The sequence below is a fragment of the Alosa alosa genome, chromosome 15, assembly GCF_017589495.1.
Source record: "Alosa alosa isolate M-15738 ecotype Scorff River chromosome 15, AALO_Geno_1.1, whole genome shotgun sequence".
NCBI classification, from domain to species: domain Eukaryota; kingdom Metazoa; phylum Chordata; class Actinopteri; order Clupeiformes; family Clupeidae; genus Alosa; species Alosa alosa.
Genome location: NC_063203.1, coordinates 16,902,212 through 16,921,225, shown reverse-complemented (window position 1 = coordinate 16,921,225; position 19,014 = coordinate 16,902,212). Strand labels below are relative to the sequence as shown.

The 19,014-nt window shown below is 40.3% G+C and overlaps 1 protein-coding gene across 4 annotated transcripts; it reads left to right on the top strand.

Annotated features, from left to right (window-relative positions):
• The first annotated feature begins 6,229 nt into the window (after nucleotides 1-6,229).
• LOC125308494 (class II histocompatibility antigen, B-L beta chain-like) lies at nucleotides 6,230-18,558 on the top strand. Of its 4 annotated transcripts, XM_048265046.1 has the most exons (7): nucleotides 6,931-7,101; nucleotides 14,591-14,842; nucleotides 15,064-15,339; nucleotides 15,464-15,748; nucleotides 16,355-16,502; nucleotides 16,779-16,807; nucleotides 18,154-18,255. In XM_048265046.1, the coding sequence occupies exons 1-7, from the start codon at nucleotides 7,041-7,043 to the stop codon at nucleotides 18,171-18,173; spliced, it is 1,071 nt and encodes a 356-aa protein (XP_048121003.1). In that variant the 5' UTR covers nucleotides 6,931-7,040; the 3' UTR covers nucleotides 18,174-18,255. The 4 variants fall into 4 exon arrangements, with proteins under 4 accessions (XP_048121004.1, XP_048121003.1, XP_048121005.1 ...); XM_048265047.1 differs by lacking the exons at nucleotides 6,931-7,101; nucleotides 16,779-16,807 and adding an exon at nucleotides 6,230-6,614 and having other exon boundaries at nucleotides 18,154-18,558; XM_048265048.1 differs by lacking the exon at nucleotides 16,779-16,807 and having other exon boundaries at nucleotides 15,064-15,147; nucleotides 18,154-18,558.
• The last annotated feature ends 456 nt before the right edge of the window (nucleotides 18,559-19,014 follow it).

Here is a 19,014-nt window from a genome sequence, read left to right as displayed (position 1 = left end):
GAAGTGGCAGGCGTTATAATAGACCCATCCAGCTCTGGGCAATGAGCTGGTTGCCTGTGTGGTGTTGACTCATCTAAAAAGAAAGTACATATGAATATTGGTCAGTTCATTTATGGTAGGTTTCTTGCACATGACATTTGCAAAAGATAAACCTATGCTGTTACATTAAACAATCGCTAAAAAGAAAAACTCACATGCAGGTGGTGGAGGCAGTGACATCTGCTGACCTAAAAAAAGGCAGGAAGAGACAAATACATCAGAACAGCCACATGATATGCACCAGGTTAATAAACATGAATGTCAGAAGTTCCATGGTAGGAAATATGACTCAACTGGTTTCTTAAATACATGTTAACTTACAGACAGGGCTTCCAGGCACACGCACCATCCTGGAATGCTTTCTTGCTTGCGGAACGGATTCATCTGAAATAAAAGACCATACAATCTGCACTGATTGCAAAAAGAATATTTGAATTGTGTAAATAATGTGTAAAACCTGTACACAACCAGATTTTCTTGACTGGATATTTGGCCCAGCTTTTGACTTGGTTTTTGTATTGTAGCCCAGAGAATTTCTAATGGGGAGACACAGCATCCATAGAAATGCTACTTCATCCTCCAAGCGTTTTAATAGGATGTTATGGTCAATGGTGTCAAATGCTGCACTCAGATCAAGAAGCACCAAGAGGGCGCAAGATCCAGAATCAACTGCTAAGAGAATGTCGTTTTGGACTTTAAGCAAGGCCGATTCAGTGCTGTGCAGAGATCTAAAACCTGATTGGAATTTATCACATATATTGAACTCACTCAGATAAGAAGAAACCTGAGAGAGGACAACCTTTTCTAGTATCTTTGACAGAAAAGGTCATTTAGAAATAGGCCTATAATTCTTCAGGTCACAAGGTTAGGTTTCTTAAGTAAAGGTTGCACAATTGCACGTTTAAAACCTGAGGGGACCACTCCATTGGTTAGTGAGTGATTAATTATGGCCAATACAAGAAGGCAGATGATGGTAAAAACTTCTTTAAAAAGGCGTGCAGGTAAAACATCTAAGTGGGAGGATGTAGATTTCATATGGGAGACAATCTCAGAAAGCTGGGAGGAAGATATAGCCTGAAACTGTTGGAGGCAGCTAGGTGAAAGTTCTATCACTGAGGGATCCGAATCTGGAGGTGAGATTTGAGATTTTATTTTGTCAATTTTATCGATGAAGAAGTTGAGGAACTTCTCACAGATTTCTGTTGAAGGGGCAAGAGTAGATGACGCAGAGGCAGGATTTATAATAGAGTTAATGGTATTAAATAAAACTTTTGGCCTATGAGCATTATTGTTGATAAGCTGAGCATAATACTCAACCTTTGCTGCCTTAACAGAGTTTTGGTAGGTCTTTAGAGAATCTCTGAAAAGGTCATAGAAGACCTGAAGCTTCTCTTTTTTCCATTTGCGCTCTGCTTTCCTGCAAGATTTTCTGACAGAACGGGTCGTGGCATTTAACCATGGAGTGGTGATAGTTTTGACACGCTTTTGTTTTAGTGGGGCAACACAGTCTAAGGTCTCAAGACATGATGCATTAAAGAGAGTGACTAATTTTTCAATGTCAGAGCAGGTGGAAATAGCAACAGAGATATTAGGTGAGTGAGAGAGGATGAAAGTATTAGAGAATGTTGTGGCTGTGGTGGAATTAATAGAACGGGCAAAGGAATAGGACTTAGGGGAGATACAGGGGACCAAACAAAATAGATTCAAATAAAATCAAAAATGATCAGAGACCCCAACATCCATCATTTCTAAGTTGGAAACATTGAAACCATAAGACAATACTAGGTCTAATGTGTGGCCTTTCTGATGCGTCGGGGCCATAACAGATTGCACAAGATTGAAAGAGTCCACAAGGCATAAAAAGTCCTTAACCAAAGGTTTTGATGGGCAACAGATGTGAATGTTAAAATCCCCTAAAATCATGAAATTGTCAGAGCGAGAGGCCATAAAAGATAGTAGATCAGCAAATTCTTGAATGAAATTACAATTAAGCTTAATTTTTGGTGGTCGGTAAACTAATGCACAGAGGAGGGAGGCATTTATCTTTACAAGCTGTACCTCAAAAGTGGAGAACATATCAATTTGTACAATTCTACATTTAAAGTTGTTATTATAAACAGTGACCAGACCACCTCCACGACCAGTAGCCCTAGGGGAATTCATGAAGCTGCAGTGAGGAGGGCAGAGTTCACCAAGTGGAATGACGTCATTTCCGCTGTGCCAAGACTCCGTTATAAACAAAAAGTCCAGGTGATGATACAAGGATACAAGGAAGTTTATTGTCACATGCATATAGTTACTGGAAGTAAGAAATGCAGTGAAATTATGTCTGGTGTCAGCCTATTTGTGCATTAATGGGGGTAAAAAGTGCAGTAGAAGAGGGGTTTAGTAGATTAAGTGGCAAGGGCTGCATAAAAAGGTGGGGGAGGATTGGGATTGGGTGGGGGCACCAACAAGGAGCACCCAAGAGCAACAGGGGCAAGGAAAAACTCCCTTACCAAGGAAGAAACCTTGGGCAGATCCACGGCTCAAGGGGCTAACCCAACTGCCAGGGTCTTGGTGTGTGTGTTGGGGGATGACAGGGGAGATGGGATAGTGTGCTGTGTATGTGGGGAGAGGGCAGTGTGCAATATGTGTGTTGGAGAAGCTTCCTCATGAGACAATGTGCTGTGTATTGGGGGGCAGTGTGCTGTAAGTATGTTGGGGATGTGTGTTGGAGAAGCTTCCTGATGAAATAATGTGCTGTGTATGTAGGGGGCAGGGACTTACTATTGCAAGCAGAGTACTGTATGTAATGTATGTGAGTGATGACAGTGAAGATGTGTGTGTGGGCGGGAGGACAGTGGAGCAGTGACTGTGTGTGTGTGTGTGTGTGTAGTGTGTAGGTGGGTAGGTGGGGGCAGTGTGCTGTAAGTATGTAGAGGATGTGTGTTGGAGAGGATCCTGAAGACAATGTGCTGTGTATGTGGGGGCAGTGTGCAGCAAGTATGTAGAGGAGTGCTGTATGTATGTGAAGTGATGACAGTGATGATGTAAGTGTGTGTGTTGGGGATGGGGGTGGGGGGGCAGAAAGGCTAGGCAATCAAGGACATGGGTAGATGGAGGAGAAATCAAAAATAATAAATAAAAAGTGTGCAAAAGTTGGAGAAAGTCAGATATGTGAAGCACGTGAAGCGGTCGTTTAAAATGAAAGTCTTGTTACAGATAGGTAAATAGTAGGGATGGGAAGTCTGACACCGAGGCACCGAAAGCTCGTATCACTTCCGCGAAGCAATCTGCTTCGGCACAATGTATCGGAGCGCGTATCAAAGTTGTAAGGTCACGTGACTGATGACGTACGAAGCTTCGGATGTCACTGAAAAGTTTAAATGGGACATTTGACACAGGGGCACCGGTGCTTGTATCAAACCCCTAAAGCGTTACGGGTTCGATAAACCTTTAAAGTCCCCAACACATATGTTTTGTTGCACAAGCACCCTTCTAAAATTGTAGCCCTACACAAGCACTTCACAATCCCCATTGTACACATTGCCCCATGTTTTCACAATGCCCTTTATACAGTATGTTTTCTGTACCTGACACTACTGTGGTCATCTACAGCAATTAGCCTACGTTATTTTGCCATTCGTTTTTGCAAAACATCAAATGAAGTCTTAAACACAACCACAATAGAGAAGCATGCAATATCAAATAATGCTATCTCATGGCAATTATGAACATGGCGGGATTTGAACTGCGGTCGCGCGTGCAGTATACGAACACGCTACCACCCTCCCAAGGCCATTTTAAGATTGTCACCGAAACAGCATTATTTAAAACCAAGCACATTACATTTTCAATTCAAATTATTAGAAGCATATCAAAACTATAATGTTTATTCCAATGACTGTAGGCCTAATAGTTTTTACTCACAAGGGAACAGAACACGTTGTTTGCTTTGTTTTACCAGTGTCAGAGAAGGGCCATTTGGTCGGCATGTGGCTTTGTCTGTGATTGTTTAATCGCTAATGAGAGCCGCCGTTATGTCTGCTAACCACCAGATGTCACTATTTTGTATTCGATGCTTTGACACTTCGAAACACTTACGATACAATCAGGAAGAACCTTCCAAAGCCTCATGGGGCTTCATTCGCCCAACCCTAGTAAATAGGCCTATTATTTAGACAGAAGTAGCTATTGCACTGGTAAATAGATCACATAAATTCCCATTGAGAGACTGTATAGCCTACTGATAAGCTAGCTAGCAGGCAAACTAACTTAGCTAACGTTAGTTATATTATCACCATTTTTCTTTTTTCTACCTGTAGGCTATAAGTTACTTTGTTCACGGCCTGCTTAAACACAGCGCATAAGATAGGCTATATCAATCACTAATAAGGTCGAGATTTCACTCAAGCGTCTGATGTTCATAACTTAAATAGGCTAAATGCAAATGGTAGGCCTAGGCTAAACACAACCGTGCTTGACACTAGTCTATTGTATCGTTTCCATGCAGTAAAAAAAACTCCCAAATTGTCCTGCTTGCCTATGTAAAATGCATATGACCACAGAAGTTCGTTTTCAAAAATCATTAGCCTATTTACAGGCTGCAGCTTAAACACGTCCAGATGAATCTAACTGTTGGACTTAATTTGTGCAATTAGGCTATGTAATAAAACAATTTGCTTGAGTTATAAAATAGCTGTAGTCCTATTATTTAGGCCTACTCATATAGGCCTACTGTAAATCCTCAAATTATGGCAGGGGTCTTTTCTTTACTTATAGGCTGCGTAAGCACATGCCTTTATTTAATTAAGCATTATTTACTTTTTATTATAGGCTGCGCAATTGTGCATCTTAAGCCTCTCGCAAGCTCAAAAGAGGGCAGCACGCGACTTATCTTGAGAGCGACGTGAGACCCTGGTGTAAATATTAACTTTCAGTGTTTTACGATGTCTTTGTAAATTAGGCCTACGTTTAATTAAAAAGTGTTTCTTGCGTGCGTTCGTTCTCTCATTCCCTCTCCAAAATGTTCCTGTTCTAGGCTGATCAAGTGCATGAACCCAGCATTGGTGTGCGCATCACATGAATCACAATTGAGACAATAGATTGATCATCTTGTACAACTGCAAAGCCTTATCATAGGCATGTTACATTCATGAAATGAGAAATGGAAATTATAGAACGAAAATGACGGGCAGCTAAATGTTTTAAACTTGCGCAAAACTTATGAACCCAGCATCGGTTCGTCGCATAAATCAAAACAAACTGAAGCAACACTGACCATTGGACAATCCTACCACAAAACCTTTCCATAGGCATTCAACGTTTATGACATAGCCTAAGAAGTGGATTATGAACGCATTTCATCACACCTGACAATTAAACGGAGCTGTGGCTTTTCGCGATTTGACTGATTCTTGAGGTTTCAGCGCAGTGTTGACTTGCATGCGCGTCTTTTTAAGATGGTGAGCGTAAACGAAGGAAAGCCCTCTAATCGGACGGGCAAGACTGACAAGTAGACCGTGCCGTCCGTGGCTACGCGTTGGCCTATGTCAAACAGATGCTTTCTCTTCGATCTCCACAAATTAAGCTAATTCCTTAGCCGTTTGAATAAATTTGCGTTTGCGATTAACAACGCGACAGACAACGTTGTGTTAAATAGGGTAATACTAACTTTGTTCAAAATTGATACATTCAAGTTGACTTTGCAAAGTTGTGTAGGCTACCGCGCCAGTTGAAGTCTGCATGTACAGTTATTGCACAAGCCACCGTTTTGATTTGCTTAGGGGAGATGCAGGCTGAACCCGTTTGAGGGAGAGAGGCGCAGGGAGAGAATGCGTGCTGTAGCCTACACACATCTCTATGAAATAATGTAGCCTGTCAAGGCTAATCCATATTTTAAATAAGCAATCATGGACACAAAAATAGGCTATATGAATAGGCCTAGGCCTAATGCAGGAATGGACGTTACAGTTATTCAGTAACTGTAACGAATTAATGAAATGTAAATGTTTAGACTAGACTACTTCGTTTCCCAACAAAGTAACGAAATTACATTAACGACGCTATATCCCAAACATAGGCACAGAGAGGGTTAAAGCGGAGCTAAATCAAGGATCTTTGATAGGCATATTGAACTTAGTTTTGGTGGATGATGCATGGACAGATCAGTGCCCTAGCCTAATTTACCCTCGGAAATAATTCGACATTGTCTTTATACAATATATTTAACTGGTCTAGACATGGTGTGGTCTATTGGGTTTCTCGTCATTTCAACATACAGCTTTAAAGAACAAATATTGATAACATTTTAGGATCAGCGCCATAGGATTCCCACGGTAGCCAGCGTCTGTGACGACACCTGAGCTTATTAAAATGGCGCCCATAGAGTCATAGAACGTACTTCAACATATCCAACGTATTTTCCAGCCAGTAGACTAATCCATCTTGCGCGTAGCGCTCTAGAATCTTTGGTTTCAACGGCACATGAACGGTTAGACCGAGAATTCTCGTCATGAAATTAAAATTCCACTGGAGCTCTAAGCGGTTGTGTATACAGCCTTACAACACTGTTTACAGCTCTTAGAGTCACGGTAAAATGTCATTTTTGTTACATAGCTAATTTAGATACACCTATGGTGTGGGTGGTTGCGTTTCTTTAGGAGTCCGCTGTCTTGGTTTGTATAGAAATGGATATTAAGCGACACATACACGCAAGACGGTGGAAATACGGGACCGACGGTAATAGGGGGAGTTCCGATACCACTCTCTGCAGTGCCTTGCCTACCACTCTAGTTGTAAACAAACGGTGCAAAACCTTAATAGACACTGAAAAATATTTTTGGTGGATAACATCGCTGATTTGGCTTCACAATATTTTTTTTAAATATGTCTATGGGACTTAACATTGGAGCTGCTCTTCGATAGGAACTTGGGGCGCTGGTTTTCACTTTCCCTCACCGTAGCCGTGGACTTTCACTTTCGATGCGAAGCCTGTAGCCGCCTGCCCTGTGGAGAAAATGCTTGTTTACTGTGCGATTGCGGTGATGATACTCTTATTTAACCAATCTTGTCTAGCAGGTAGGTGATATATTATAGACCTATGTGTAGTCCTATTAACTTTACGATTAAGCTAACTTGATGAAAATGTAGTAGTTTGCACAACATGGAATAACTGTAGGCTATAACTGTATGGGGCGCCAAATGTAACATGCCTTATTTCGTGGACAGAATGACTTTCGTGTGACGAAATACATATATTCATTACGAAACCATGTTACATCGTAACGCCTTTTGTCCACTGAATGCACAAATTGGTTTGCATTGTGTCCACGAAACACTGAAGAGAGCACATCATTTCGTGGACGAAATTGACTGGTGGCCTTTTCCTTTCGTGGACATAATGCTGAATGCAGTATTCACTGTCGTAATGTTTGGTCAAAAGTAATTCTGTCTACGTAAATACGGAATGCATCTACACGCATCATTCTGTGCATCCTATTTCAATTTCGTCCACATAATTATTGTGTTGTGTTACAGAAGGCATTCCGTCCACGCAATAGTAACTTATCAACTTATGAAATGCATTTTCAAACCAGCACAGGCTACGTCAATGTGTGTTGCCAGCGCTGCCCAGATGTGGCTGGCAAGACTGGCACAAAAACGGAACAGTCCGGTTTGCTTAGGCCCTACCTGTCTCTTTGTCTTGAGACACATTTTCAACATTTCTCTTGGCTCGCATAATACGAATTGCCTAGCCTACATGGTTTCCCCAAGGTTTTCAGAAGCTGTTTCTAGTGTTGTGTAAATTAACCTAACTTTGTGAAGCCACCAAGCCATACAGAAACAGACTTTGATCTCACTGTAAAAAAATCACTGAACTTTACAGCTCTGCAGACTTTACAATAGGCCTAGCATAGAGCAACAATTGGCTCCTTGTTTGTTGGATAGGCCTACATCTACTGACAGTCCACATGCTTAGCTTTAAAATGATAGGCTTTATATCTCTGCAGTAACGCAGAAATAAAACAAAATAGCCTACTGTAAAACCAAAAATACACCTCTGTATACAGGAAAAACAGGCGTGGTGGAAGTGTTTTCAATCACCCAATGTGTTTTGTATTTTGAATAGTGTTGTACCAATGGTACCCATGAGATTTCATTTATGAACGAAGTGTCTTATGTATGATAGTGTGCAGGAGCAAGTGTGTTGCAGAAAGGTGCAAGTGTGTTGCAGAATTGCAACTAAAGTACAAAGCAGCGCTTTTGTTTAAGGTATAGCTACACTGTGTTTAAATAGTAACAAAAGCTTCGCGTTTTGTTACTTTGGTCTATGCATGTAGTTTTCAAGCAATGGGCAAAAGCTGTATTAAGGATTTACCAAGAACTAGATGTACCGCAAAGTGGTACAAAATATGACCGCCGCTCAGTCCTACACATTGTCTCCATCCCCTACTCTTGCAACATTTGTGTATGTAAATGAGTGTGTGCATGTGTGTGTTTGCTTTTGTGTTTATGTGTGTGTGTGTGTGTGTGTGTGTGTGTGTGTCTGCCTGCCTGCCTGCGAGCGTGCGCATTTCCCTGGTTGCTTGCATGTGTGTGTGTTTTTATGTATGTGTTTTTAAATGTCTGTGTGTGTGTGTGTGCATGCGTGCGTGTGTGCTATGTTTGTGCATGTGGGTGTGTTTATGTGTGTGTGTGTGTGTGTGTGTGTGCGTGCGTGCCTGCGTACCTGTGTGTGTGTGAGTGTGTGTGTGCATGTGCTTGTGTCCGTACATGTGTGTGCATTTGTACTGTGTGTGTATGCGTGTGTGTGTAAGTGTCTGTTTATGTATGTGCGTGTGTGTGTGTGTGTTCGTGTGTTCTACATTTTTTGTCCTTAGCATTCCTATTTCCTACACTTTTTTTTGCGTTCCGCTACTTCTCAAACATTGCCTGTACCCACATAATTAATGGACGAGGCACAGATGGAGAGGATTTCTCGCAGGGTTCAGATTTTGCTCACCACTCACCAGCCAATCAAAAAAATAAATAGCCACCTGACATCCAATCAAGAAATAGCATTTGTTGTATTTGGCTGAAATTCCAAAATAGATTTTGGAAAAACTGTAATGCATACACATACTGTAAAACTCCAAATAATAACCCGGGCTTTTATTTTCCCAAATCGCCAAACTGCACCGGCTAGTATTAGAGACAGGCGTATATGAGACAGGCCTTTAATTCCCTTTACACAAAACTTTTCCTCTGCAAAGATGGAAAATAATATCAAATTAATTATTTCAAACACACTGAATGTCTACCTATATGACTAGGCTATCTGTTGACAATTACGGATCATCATTCATTTAGTGTTGAGATGTTGTTCATTGAGTGAGATACAGTAAAATCCAAATAGCGGGGATAGCCAGAACAGATGGAACACGTTTTAACTAAACCATAATCTACAAAGAGATCGTATCACACTGAAACTCATATTTTGTCACTAGCAAATAGCCTATATCGGTCCTTTGTCAAATAAGATGCAGAAAAACTAATTCACGCCTTTATCACTAGCAGGTTAGACTACTGCAATGCACTTTTCACTGGTCTTCCCAAAAAACATCTAAAGAAATTGGCACTCATACAGAACTCTGCGGCTAGACTTTTAACTAAGACTAAGAAGAGAGAACACATCACCCCTGTGTTGGCTGAACTGCACTGGCTCCCTATTTCCTATAGAATTGATTTTAAGGTTATGTTAATTACTTACAAAGCTCTGAATGGCATAGCACCTTCATATATCTCTGAGCTTTTAATATCTTATCAACCACAAAGGAAACTTAGATCATCCAATTCTAATCTTTTAATCGTACCCAAAGAGCTCCACAAACAAAGTGGAGAAGCTGCTTTTATCCATTATGCCCCCAAACTATGGAACACCCTGCCTCTGTACATCAAGCAGGCGAGTTCAGTAAATATTTTCAAAAAAGATCTGAAAACATACCTGTACAGGAAAGCTTTTAGTTAACTCATCTTATCCTGTAGACTACTTTTTCAGATTATTCTACATCTGCTGCTATTGGGCGCAGCCAGCCAGAAGCAGATGGGCTCCCCCTATTAAGTCAGGTTCTGCTCAAGTTTTTCCTTGCCACAGTTGCCATTTGGCGTGCTTGTGGGGGGTAAGAGGGTTAAGGCTGCCAGTCTTATGACATGTCATTTTCTATATTTTTGATATGTTGCTGAGTGGATCATAAACGGCCTCTAGCAAGGAAGAAAAGTGATTGATAATGACTGACTGACTATTATTGTGTTATATGCTTCAAATGTAAAGCACCTTGAGCTGCATTCTGTGTATGAAAGGTGCTATACAAATAAAGCTTATTATTATTATTATTATTATTATTATTAAATACAGTTGCATTATCAGCCCTGACCAAAACCGTTCAGGAATTATTTATGCAAAAGTGGAACGTGCTTAATGTTTCATTCTCCCTCCTTTTCAGCACGAATGAAACAGCATGAGAGAGCATGAACCATATTGTTTCTCCCGTTTTGTATTTGCCAAATTTGACAACAGTCTACATTGAAATCATAGCCTACTTCCAGGCACGCGGGAACATATTTTTGACCAGGGGTGCTGAATAACAAAATAATCATGGATGTCCAACGATTTCTTCCCCAGCATATGATTCGAATTTAGACAGCTAAATACGCCATTTCACCGCCGTGTATGAGTAGGTCTAAGAGTGAGAAGTTTTATAATGCCCTGGGCAGCCACATTCCACTGCAACTATGCGCGCACACACCAGTCCCATAGAAGCGCACTTGACTTTACATCATTAACCTATTTCAGTAGGTTATATAGCCAGAGAATGTCCGTAGACGGGCTCTGATATAGTCTAAGTTAAATTCCTTTTCTGACTTCTTTCTCTTTATCGCCATGGCATTTAGAATAAAGAATAGGCTAACGTTCGCGAACCGTTCTGGTTTTGTTGCCAGCATAAAAACAAGCTTACCATCGGCCTATCCGCAAATTTTAAACACAAGGGATGAATTGAACGATGACGAAGTCGGACATATAGGCATAGTTCATATTGGGAAAAAAGTTATACAATTTGGAACTCTAGCTTCTCCCCACCGCAGTCTTTTAACGCCATCTAATCATAACGTGCGCAGTCTGCGCCATACTTAAGCCCAAATCTACGACGGAGTATTAGGGCCACAGATGAAGGATTTTTTTTTTTTGCCATGACGAGATTAAACTCGACATGTCGATTTTAAAGTCGCCATGTCGACATTAAACTCGACTTTTCAAGAAAAAAATGAAATGTAAGATCGACTTTAATCTCGACGTATCGACTTTAATGTCGCCATGTCGACATTAAACTCAACATTTCGAGAATAAAGTTGAAATATCATGTCGACTTTAATCTCGACGTGTCGACATTAAACTAAACATTTTGAGAATAAAGTTAGTTTGGAGAGAGAACGACCGATCGAGACGATTGAAAGGGAGGACGAATGAAACAATGCAACTAGTGCAACAATGATTCAGAGTGTTCGAGTGCAACAATGATTAGACATCATGTGGACAAAACATAGAACATATTAACCTACGTTGCTCAGCCAAATAGGCTATACTTTGCTGTTACAGTAGGTCCCATCACGGAGTTACAGGCGATAAATGTGATGGTCAAAAGCCTAAACGTCATTAGCGGTTTATTTAGTATTTATTGTAGGCCCATTATTAAAGTGTTGTTTTTCATCTAAAGGAACTGCATACTAGGCGCTCTCCCCAATCGTAGACTTTCACGTTGCTTGTTTGTAATGGATGCAAAACAGCCTATTGCTGAATGTCTATGGAGGGACGAATGAAGCTGTCCTCCCGACCACCCCATGTAGGCTAGTAGCCTAGGCTACATGCACACATATGCACACATAGCCTAGTGCATAAATAAAGTGCATGCACACATATTCTCTCCCGGGATCAATATGCTTAGGCTATACCTGTGTTTCTAGCCTCCTATAGGCTACGTATTGCAGGTGAGACATGGAAAAGCAGTTTTAGAAAAATGAGTTTTGCCATGTTATCCTATGGAGAGTGACGGCCTGTGGGTCATGAAGGGCAGTTATTTGGATGTGCAGTGGCCTTACCCACGTAAAACAGAGTGAAATAACATTTTGTATAGAAACATTATATCATTGGATACATATATTTTTCTAGCTATTTAGCCTAAACAGCATAGTGCATGGTATTTCCATAACCGCGAGCACTTCACGATGACTGCAATGAGTAGGCTAGTTAACAGACAAGACGCAATCTATCTGAATATCTGCAATCTAGCAATCTATCTGAAATAACACCTATTTGAAGCCCATTTTTCATGTAACATATTGTGTATTAGTGTAGGCTAGCTTAAACTGTGTAGGCTATGTTTAAACAGTATGGCCTATTGCGAGTTTAATGTCAGTATGTCGACTTTAAAGTCGACACGTCGAGATTAAAGTCGACATTACATTTCAACTTTATTCTCGAAATGTCGAGTTTATTGTCGACATGTCGACTTTAAAGTCAACATGTCGAGTTTAATCTCGTCATGGCAAAAATATTTTTTTTCTTCATGTGTGGCCCTAATACTCCGTCGTACAAATCACACCCAAGATTCGCAACGAGGTGAGCAGCAACTTGATCCAACATTCTAAAACCTTGCAACTGACCAGACATGTGAATGCTTTGCGACGGCTTGTAACAACGTGCAACATCTAATTCACACTGCTGTAACCTCCTTTCTGTAACGGTTTCGTGTCATTGCGAATCTTTAAACAGACGATCTGACGGGTTTTAGAAGATTAAATACAACCCGAAACTAAAAAACAGACCTGGGCCCACTTCCCCGAAAGCATCTTAAGCCTAAGAGCGTCGTAAAGTCCCTCTTACGAACGTCTTAAGATTTGCCGACTGTTTCCCGAAACCATCGTAGCTTAAGAGCATCGTGAAAACACTCGTAGATCTACGAAGTGCTCCAGAATACTCGTTACGCTAAGAGCCGTCTTAACAGTACTTCTCACTGAGGTCACCAACAGGACATACAGAGGAATTACAACTTAGAATACATAATCCAATTTACGTTCCCATTCTTTATTGTGTTTACTTGTGATGAATCAGATTTTAGCGTGCAAAATAGCCTACATTTAATGATCATAATAATGTGATGAAAAGCGGACAAAAATGCAATCAAGTTATGAAACGAGACGTTGCCAGAATAGTTTGACATTATCTTTGCTAAGTGAATATTTTATTAGGCCTATGAGGTAAAAAGCAGAGAAAGCAACATGTGGTTTAGTCTGTAGCCAACTGCATCAAAATCTAAGCCTACACATTTCCTCTCTTTCTTACTCGACTTCTTTCTTATCTTCAAAGCGTGTTCTTAAGTGGCACCGAGAAAAATTGTTGCATGGTGCAACAATCTAATCTTAAAATAATTACAATTATTTATGTCTCTGTGTGGTATATAACCTACATGCAGATGTCAAAGTGTTTCTATTTTCGTATTGATGTGAATTAATGTGTAGATCCGAGGTTTAAATGGTAGGCCTATAGCTGTGACGTGCAGTCACCTGACATCACCGTCAAATCAGAGGATATTTCAGAACTATTAACGTGGACAGCTCCCCTTAAGAGCATCTTAAGAGCAGTGCATGCGGCGCTCACGCTTACGAGCATGTTCGGGAAACAGTCGGAAAAACCAAACGAACGATCGTAAGATGAATCGTAGAAAACCCTCTTAAGAGCGTGTCTCCGTCGTTATCGGGAAACTGGGGGCGGAGACACGCTCTTAAGATGGTTTTCTACGATTCATAAGGGGAGCTTTCATTAAGGGGAGCTGTCCACGTTAATAGTTCTGAAATATCCTCTGATTTGATGGTGATGTCAGGTGACCTACAGACTAAACCACATGTTCCTTTCTCTGCTTGTACCCTTATAGGCCTAATAAAATATAGCCCTCACTTAGCAAAGATAATGGCAAACTATTCTGGCAACGTCTCGTTTCATAACTTGATTGCATTTTTGTCCGCTTTTCATGACATTATTATGACCATTAAATGTAGGCTATGCTGTTGTGCACGCTAAAATCTAATTCATCACAGGTAAACACAATAAAGAATGGGAACGTTGGATTATGTATTCTAAGTTGTAATTCCTCTGTATGTCCTGTTGGTGACCTCAGTGAGAAGTAGTGTTAAGATGCTCTTAGCCGGTAACGAGTACTCTGGAGCACTCGTAGATCTACGAGTGTTTTCACGACGCTCTTAAGCTACGAAGGTTTCGGGAAACAGTCGGCAAATCTTAAGACGTTCGTAAGAGGGACTTTACGACGGTCTTAGGCTTAAGATACTTTCGGGGAACTGGGCCCAGGCCTCTACTGGAGACCGGCCTTTAACCCAAACCTGTAGCCACGCCAGGCGTTTAAAAGAGACAGGCGTCTCTTAGGGACTCGGCGATTATTTGAAGTTTTACGGTAATAGTTTTGTATTAATGGATAACTTGTGTTACGGTTATTTTGATATTTGTTATTTTTTCTTTTAGGTATCCATTCTCTTCATGCTCATGGCTTGGCCAGTCTGGGAACTTCATCTCCCAAGAGCATTAATATGTTAATATTAGACGACATTGTGGTCTACTATTATAGTCCTCTTAAGGAAACCCCAATGCCGAAATGGCTGAAGAGTTCAGATGGTGTTTTGTTGTGGGAGGAGATCCAGTGGGATTTTCAACATAACCGCCTTGTCCTTGATAAGGCTGTTAATCTTACAAGTAAACACTTCAGCAATACACATGGTAAGATTCTCTAACAGTTTGGGGTGGGGGGCACTTATTCTCAGTGTGATCAGAGCAAGTTTTTGACATGAAGGAGAAAGTGAATATCTATTTATAAAGAGAAGATAAAAAGAAAGATAAAATAACTTAGAAAAACTTAATTGACACTGAGATTGAGAAATACCGATGTTGAAATTGAGAAACTCATGACTGATACTCTTCTTTTCTTGTCTTGTGTCTAGCCCACTTCTATCAAGCTTATTCTCAGTGTGAGTTTAATCCAGAGGATGAGTACATGTCAGCAGCTGTTAGCCATGGTTACAACGGTAAAGATTTTGTAAGTTTTGATGTTAAATCAAGAACATGGGTAGCTGCAGTACCTGAAGCATGGTTCTATAAAAGGAAAAGAGAGGAGAAGTCTGAGGATCTTCTGGGAATGATCCACAGCTATGAATACAGGTGTTTCAGGTGGTTGAAGAAGCTGCTAAATTTCAGCCATGAAGAGCGTAAAGAGAAAGGCAACGATATTATAATTCTACTAATGCATCTTATTCAGTGATGCCTCAATCACTCATGTATACAGACATACAACACAAATTTCAATGCACATGTAAGTAACATTCTTATTGACTTTCATTGCAGTTCCTAATGTTGAACTGGTTGAAAAGTCTTCCCCTGGTACATCTAATCTCAAGGTCACATGTCACGTGACTGGATTTTATCCTCGGGAGGTGCATGTGGAGTGGCTGGATGAGAGGGGGCACAAATTGGTAGATGGAGTGATCAGTGAGGAAGTGTTGCCCAATGGAGATGGCACGTACCAGGTTAGGCGCACTCTGAAAGTTCCAGATGAAGCCCCATGGTCCCAAATCTACAGGTGTCAGGTCGTACACAGCAGTGTGACTGGGAACATCACTGTGGTATGGGGTAAGACCAGTTACAACACAGCTGTGTTCTGATACGATAGTGACCACAGTGGGATATGTGATTAGTGTCGGGATGGGAAAAAATCATAAGGCCGGTTTCCTGTTCATGAATTAAGCCTACTCCCAGATAAAAAGAGAGTGTTAACCCTTAAAGGAGTACCGTCACACCGGTGTGATGGGAATGTTGAGAAATGAACGTTCTAAAGAATATCTGGGTTCATTGAATTCAACATAGAATTTTAGAACCTTCAATTGTTGCGGAACTTAGAATGTTCAAAAACCTACACCTTTAAGGGTTAATGAAGGTGGAAAGAGAACATCAATGGAGATTCCCATTGGAAAATGGACTACGACTAACCAGTCCTTAGTGTTTTGGGTCAGCCAAGCATTGGATGTACACTACGGTGTTGTTTTGTATCATTGCTTGGCTTTAGAAATGGCTTGAATTGAAGTGAATATAGTAATATGTCAGTTGTACAGTAAACGGCCTAAAACAAGTACACATGAGCTTGATAGCCTACTGGATCTTTGGGAACCTTTAGAACATCCAATATAGACCTGTGTATTGAGTAGAATCTCATGGCATAATTTCTTTCATCCTTTACAGACCGTAAGAGGAGCTTCACAGCCCTGATAGTGGGATGCTCCATTGGCTTAATTATAGTGACTGTGCTGATTCTTGTAATAGTAAGAAGACGACAATGCCAACAAAAGCCGACAAAGCCAAACACTCCACGCTCCAGAGATGCATACATGTAAGTAGAGTTGCACAGGTATCTATGGAGTAGCACAGGAACACTAACTCTGTTGCATATGTAACTACATCATACACATACATCATTCTGGATTTCAGATACTTTTACAACAATACAATGCTATAAAAAGGCGTAAACAAGAAACATTTACTACTATACCACAAATGTGTATTATCCTGTACCTTACAGATCATGCCTTTCACCACACTTTCACCACCACTTAATGGAACAATATAAGAGCAACAAAAAACATCTAGCCATTTGTTTCTCAAACAGATACCTAAACCTAAGCTGGACACTGGAGGGTAAAAGATTCACTTTAATTAGAACGTACTAAGCTATACTGTAGGCTGCTTACGCTTACTCTTGGTGGCTATTGTAAGAAAGTAGATGGTGAAAGCTTTACTTTAATTTACATCCTTTTAGCCTATGTTACAGTGTATTTAACAGGACTTACACTAAACTCAGTGGCTATTGAAGAAAATAGAGGGTGAAAGCTTTACTTTAATTTACATCCTTTTAGCCTATGTTACAGTGTATTTAACAGGACTTACACTAAACTCAGTGGCTATTGAAGAAAATAGAGGGAGAAAGCTTTACTTTAGTTTATTGCACAGCATGTTACTTAGGAGCTTACTCCTGTTCCTGACACCCTCTAAATGCATAGCCTGGCCTCGGCCTGCCTACTAAATGCATGCCAAGTTTCATGGAATTCCGTTCATTGGGGAACATATCGCAACACATTTAAATACACACACACCTAAAGACAGGCACACACACACATTACACATGCACATGCACACACACTCACACACATGCACACACACACATAAACACACACATGTGCGCGCGCGCACACACACACACACACACACAAAAACGCACACACATGCAGGCAAGTAGGCACACACACACACACACACAGATAAACACACACACATAAACACACACACACAAACACCCCAAAAGTTGCAAGAGTAGGGGCTGGAGTAGGGGATGGAGACAAATTGACAAGCGTGATTTATTTTTGCGGAGAGAATGTGCAGGACTGAGCAGCGTCATATTTTGTACCACTTTGCTGTACATCTAGTTTGTAAAATGTTTGTAATTTACTCAGTAATACATACTTCTTCCACCATACCCGTAAGAAGATTTGAGTGAGTATTAAAACCTATAGATTCGAAACATTAGTTTCCTGAAATATTGTTTTTTTTTAATTTTCACCAAATACCTGGTAATAGCCACTTCCTTCTCTAATCATAACCTTATACTATACTATACTTCACTTATATTTTTGTTATGCTTTACTTACCTAGTACTTACCCTGTAATTCACAAGCTGTAATTTAAAGTGTTTAAACAGTAATCAGTAATCCATTATAAATTCAGGAAATCATTTTAATATGAGTCATATGCTTATATTTGAAAATGTTGTAGTATGGCCCACATCGAATAAATAACAGAAAATGTTTATTAAAGCAGATCAACACATTAATTTAGTCATTGGCCATAACATGTCTTATCGTGACAGAATAAGTGGTTGATAATAGTAGAGACAGCTCTTGGTACAAATTGGCCAGTTACAGTATGTACATTTTGCCCAAACACCAAGACCTACTTCACCAAGACTTACCTTCTTTAAACAATTTCAGGAGAACGACGACGGATTTGAACTTGCCATCTGAACAGAGCACGGAGCAAGAAAGATTCAGTCCACAATGCATTCCTGATACTCAGTACACAATGCATTCATGATATTCAGTACACAATGCATTCAGGATACTCAGTACACAATGCATTCAGGATACTCAGTACACAATGCATTCATGATATTCAGTACACAATGCATTGATGATACTCAGCCACCCTCTAGAAAATGAACTGTTGCTGCACCCTTTCATTTTCTTTTTGTGCTGGCATACCTCCATCTACATCCATTTCAAAGCTTTACTCACATGCCCTTTTTGTACGATATGTGAGGTAGTTGTTTTTACAGTTTTTTTCAACTGCTTACACACTAAATCTTTGCTTGTCACACAATTTTCTAAACATGTCCTCCAAACATCATAACCCGACACCAAATCTGCAAAACCATACACTAATTCTCAGTGTTTGACTCAGTTTTCAATTGACTAAAACACATTTTGCAAAACACCACACACAATTTTCTACCTAACACACAAAAATCTAACAGGAAGTAACTTGATTTCGTTCTTCAAACACAACCCATCAAAATGCCACACTAAATCACCAGTGCTTCACTCTTTCTCTTCACATGTGCAAACACTCTTTACTTTACTGAACACCATCCAATCATTGCCTTAGTATAGGTCTATGAATAGATATACTCTCTATATACTGTAGGTATAGACCCTTTCAATCTGCTCCTAGAGGATTTCCGGTTGAAATATTCAGAACCAATGCAGATACTTTGAAAATAGAGAAAATACAGTAATAGGACTTTAGCTTACAGTAATGTTCTACAAAAAGTTGACTTTATGTAAAATTTGTCT

Bases quoted from the DNA above. Each gene is read 5' to 3' on its own strand.
- LOC125308494 (XM_048265045.1), top strand. From the start codon at position 7,041: ATGCTTGTTTACTGTGCGATTGCGGTGATGATACTCTTATTTAACCAA. The intron at 7,102-14,590 runs GTAGGTGATATA...TTTTTCTTTTAG, and splicing joins TAACCAATCTTGTCTAGCAG to GTATCCATTCTCTTCATGCT. The intron at 15,340-15,463 runs GCAACGATATTA...CTTTCATTGCAG, and splicing joins TGAAGAGCGTAAAGAGAAAG to TTCCTAATGTTGAACTGGTT.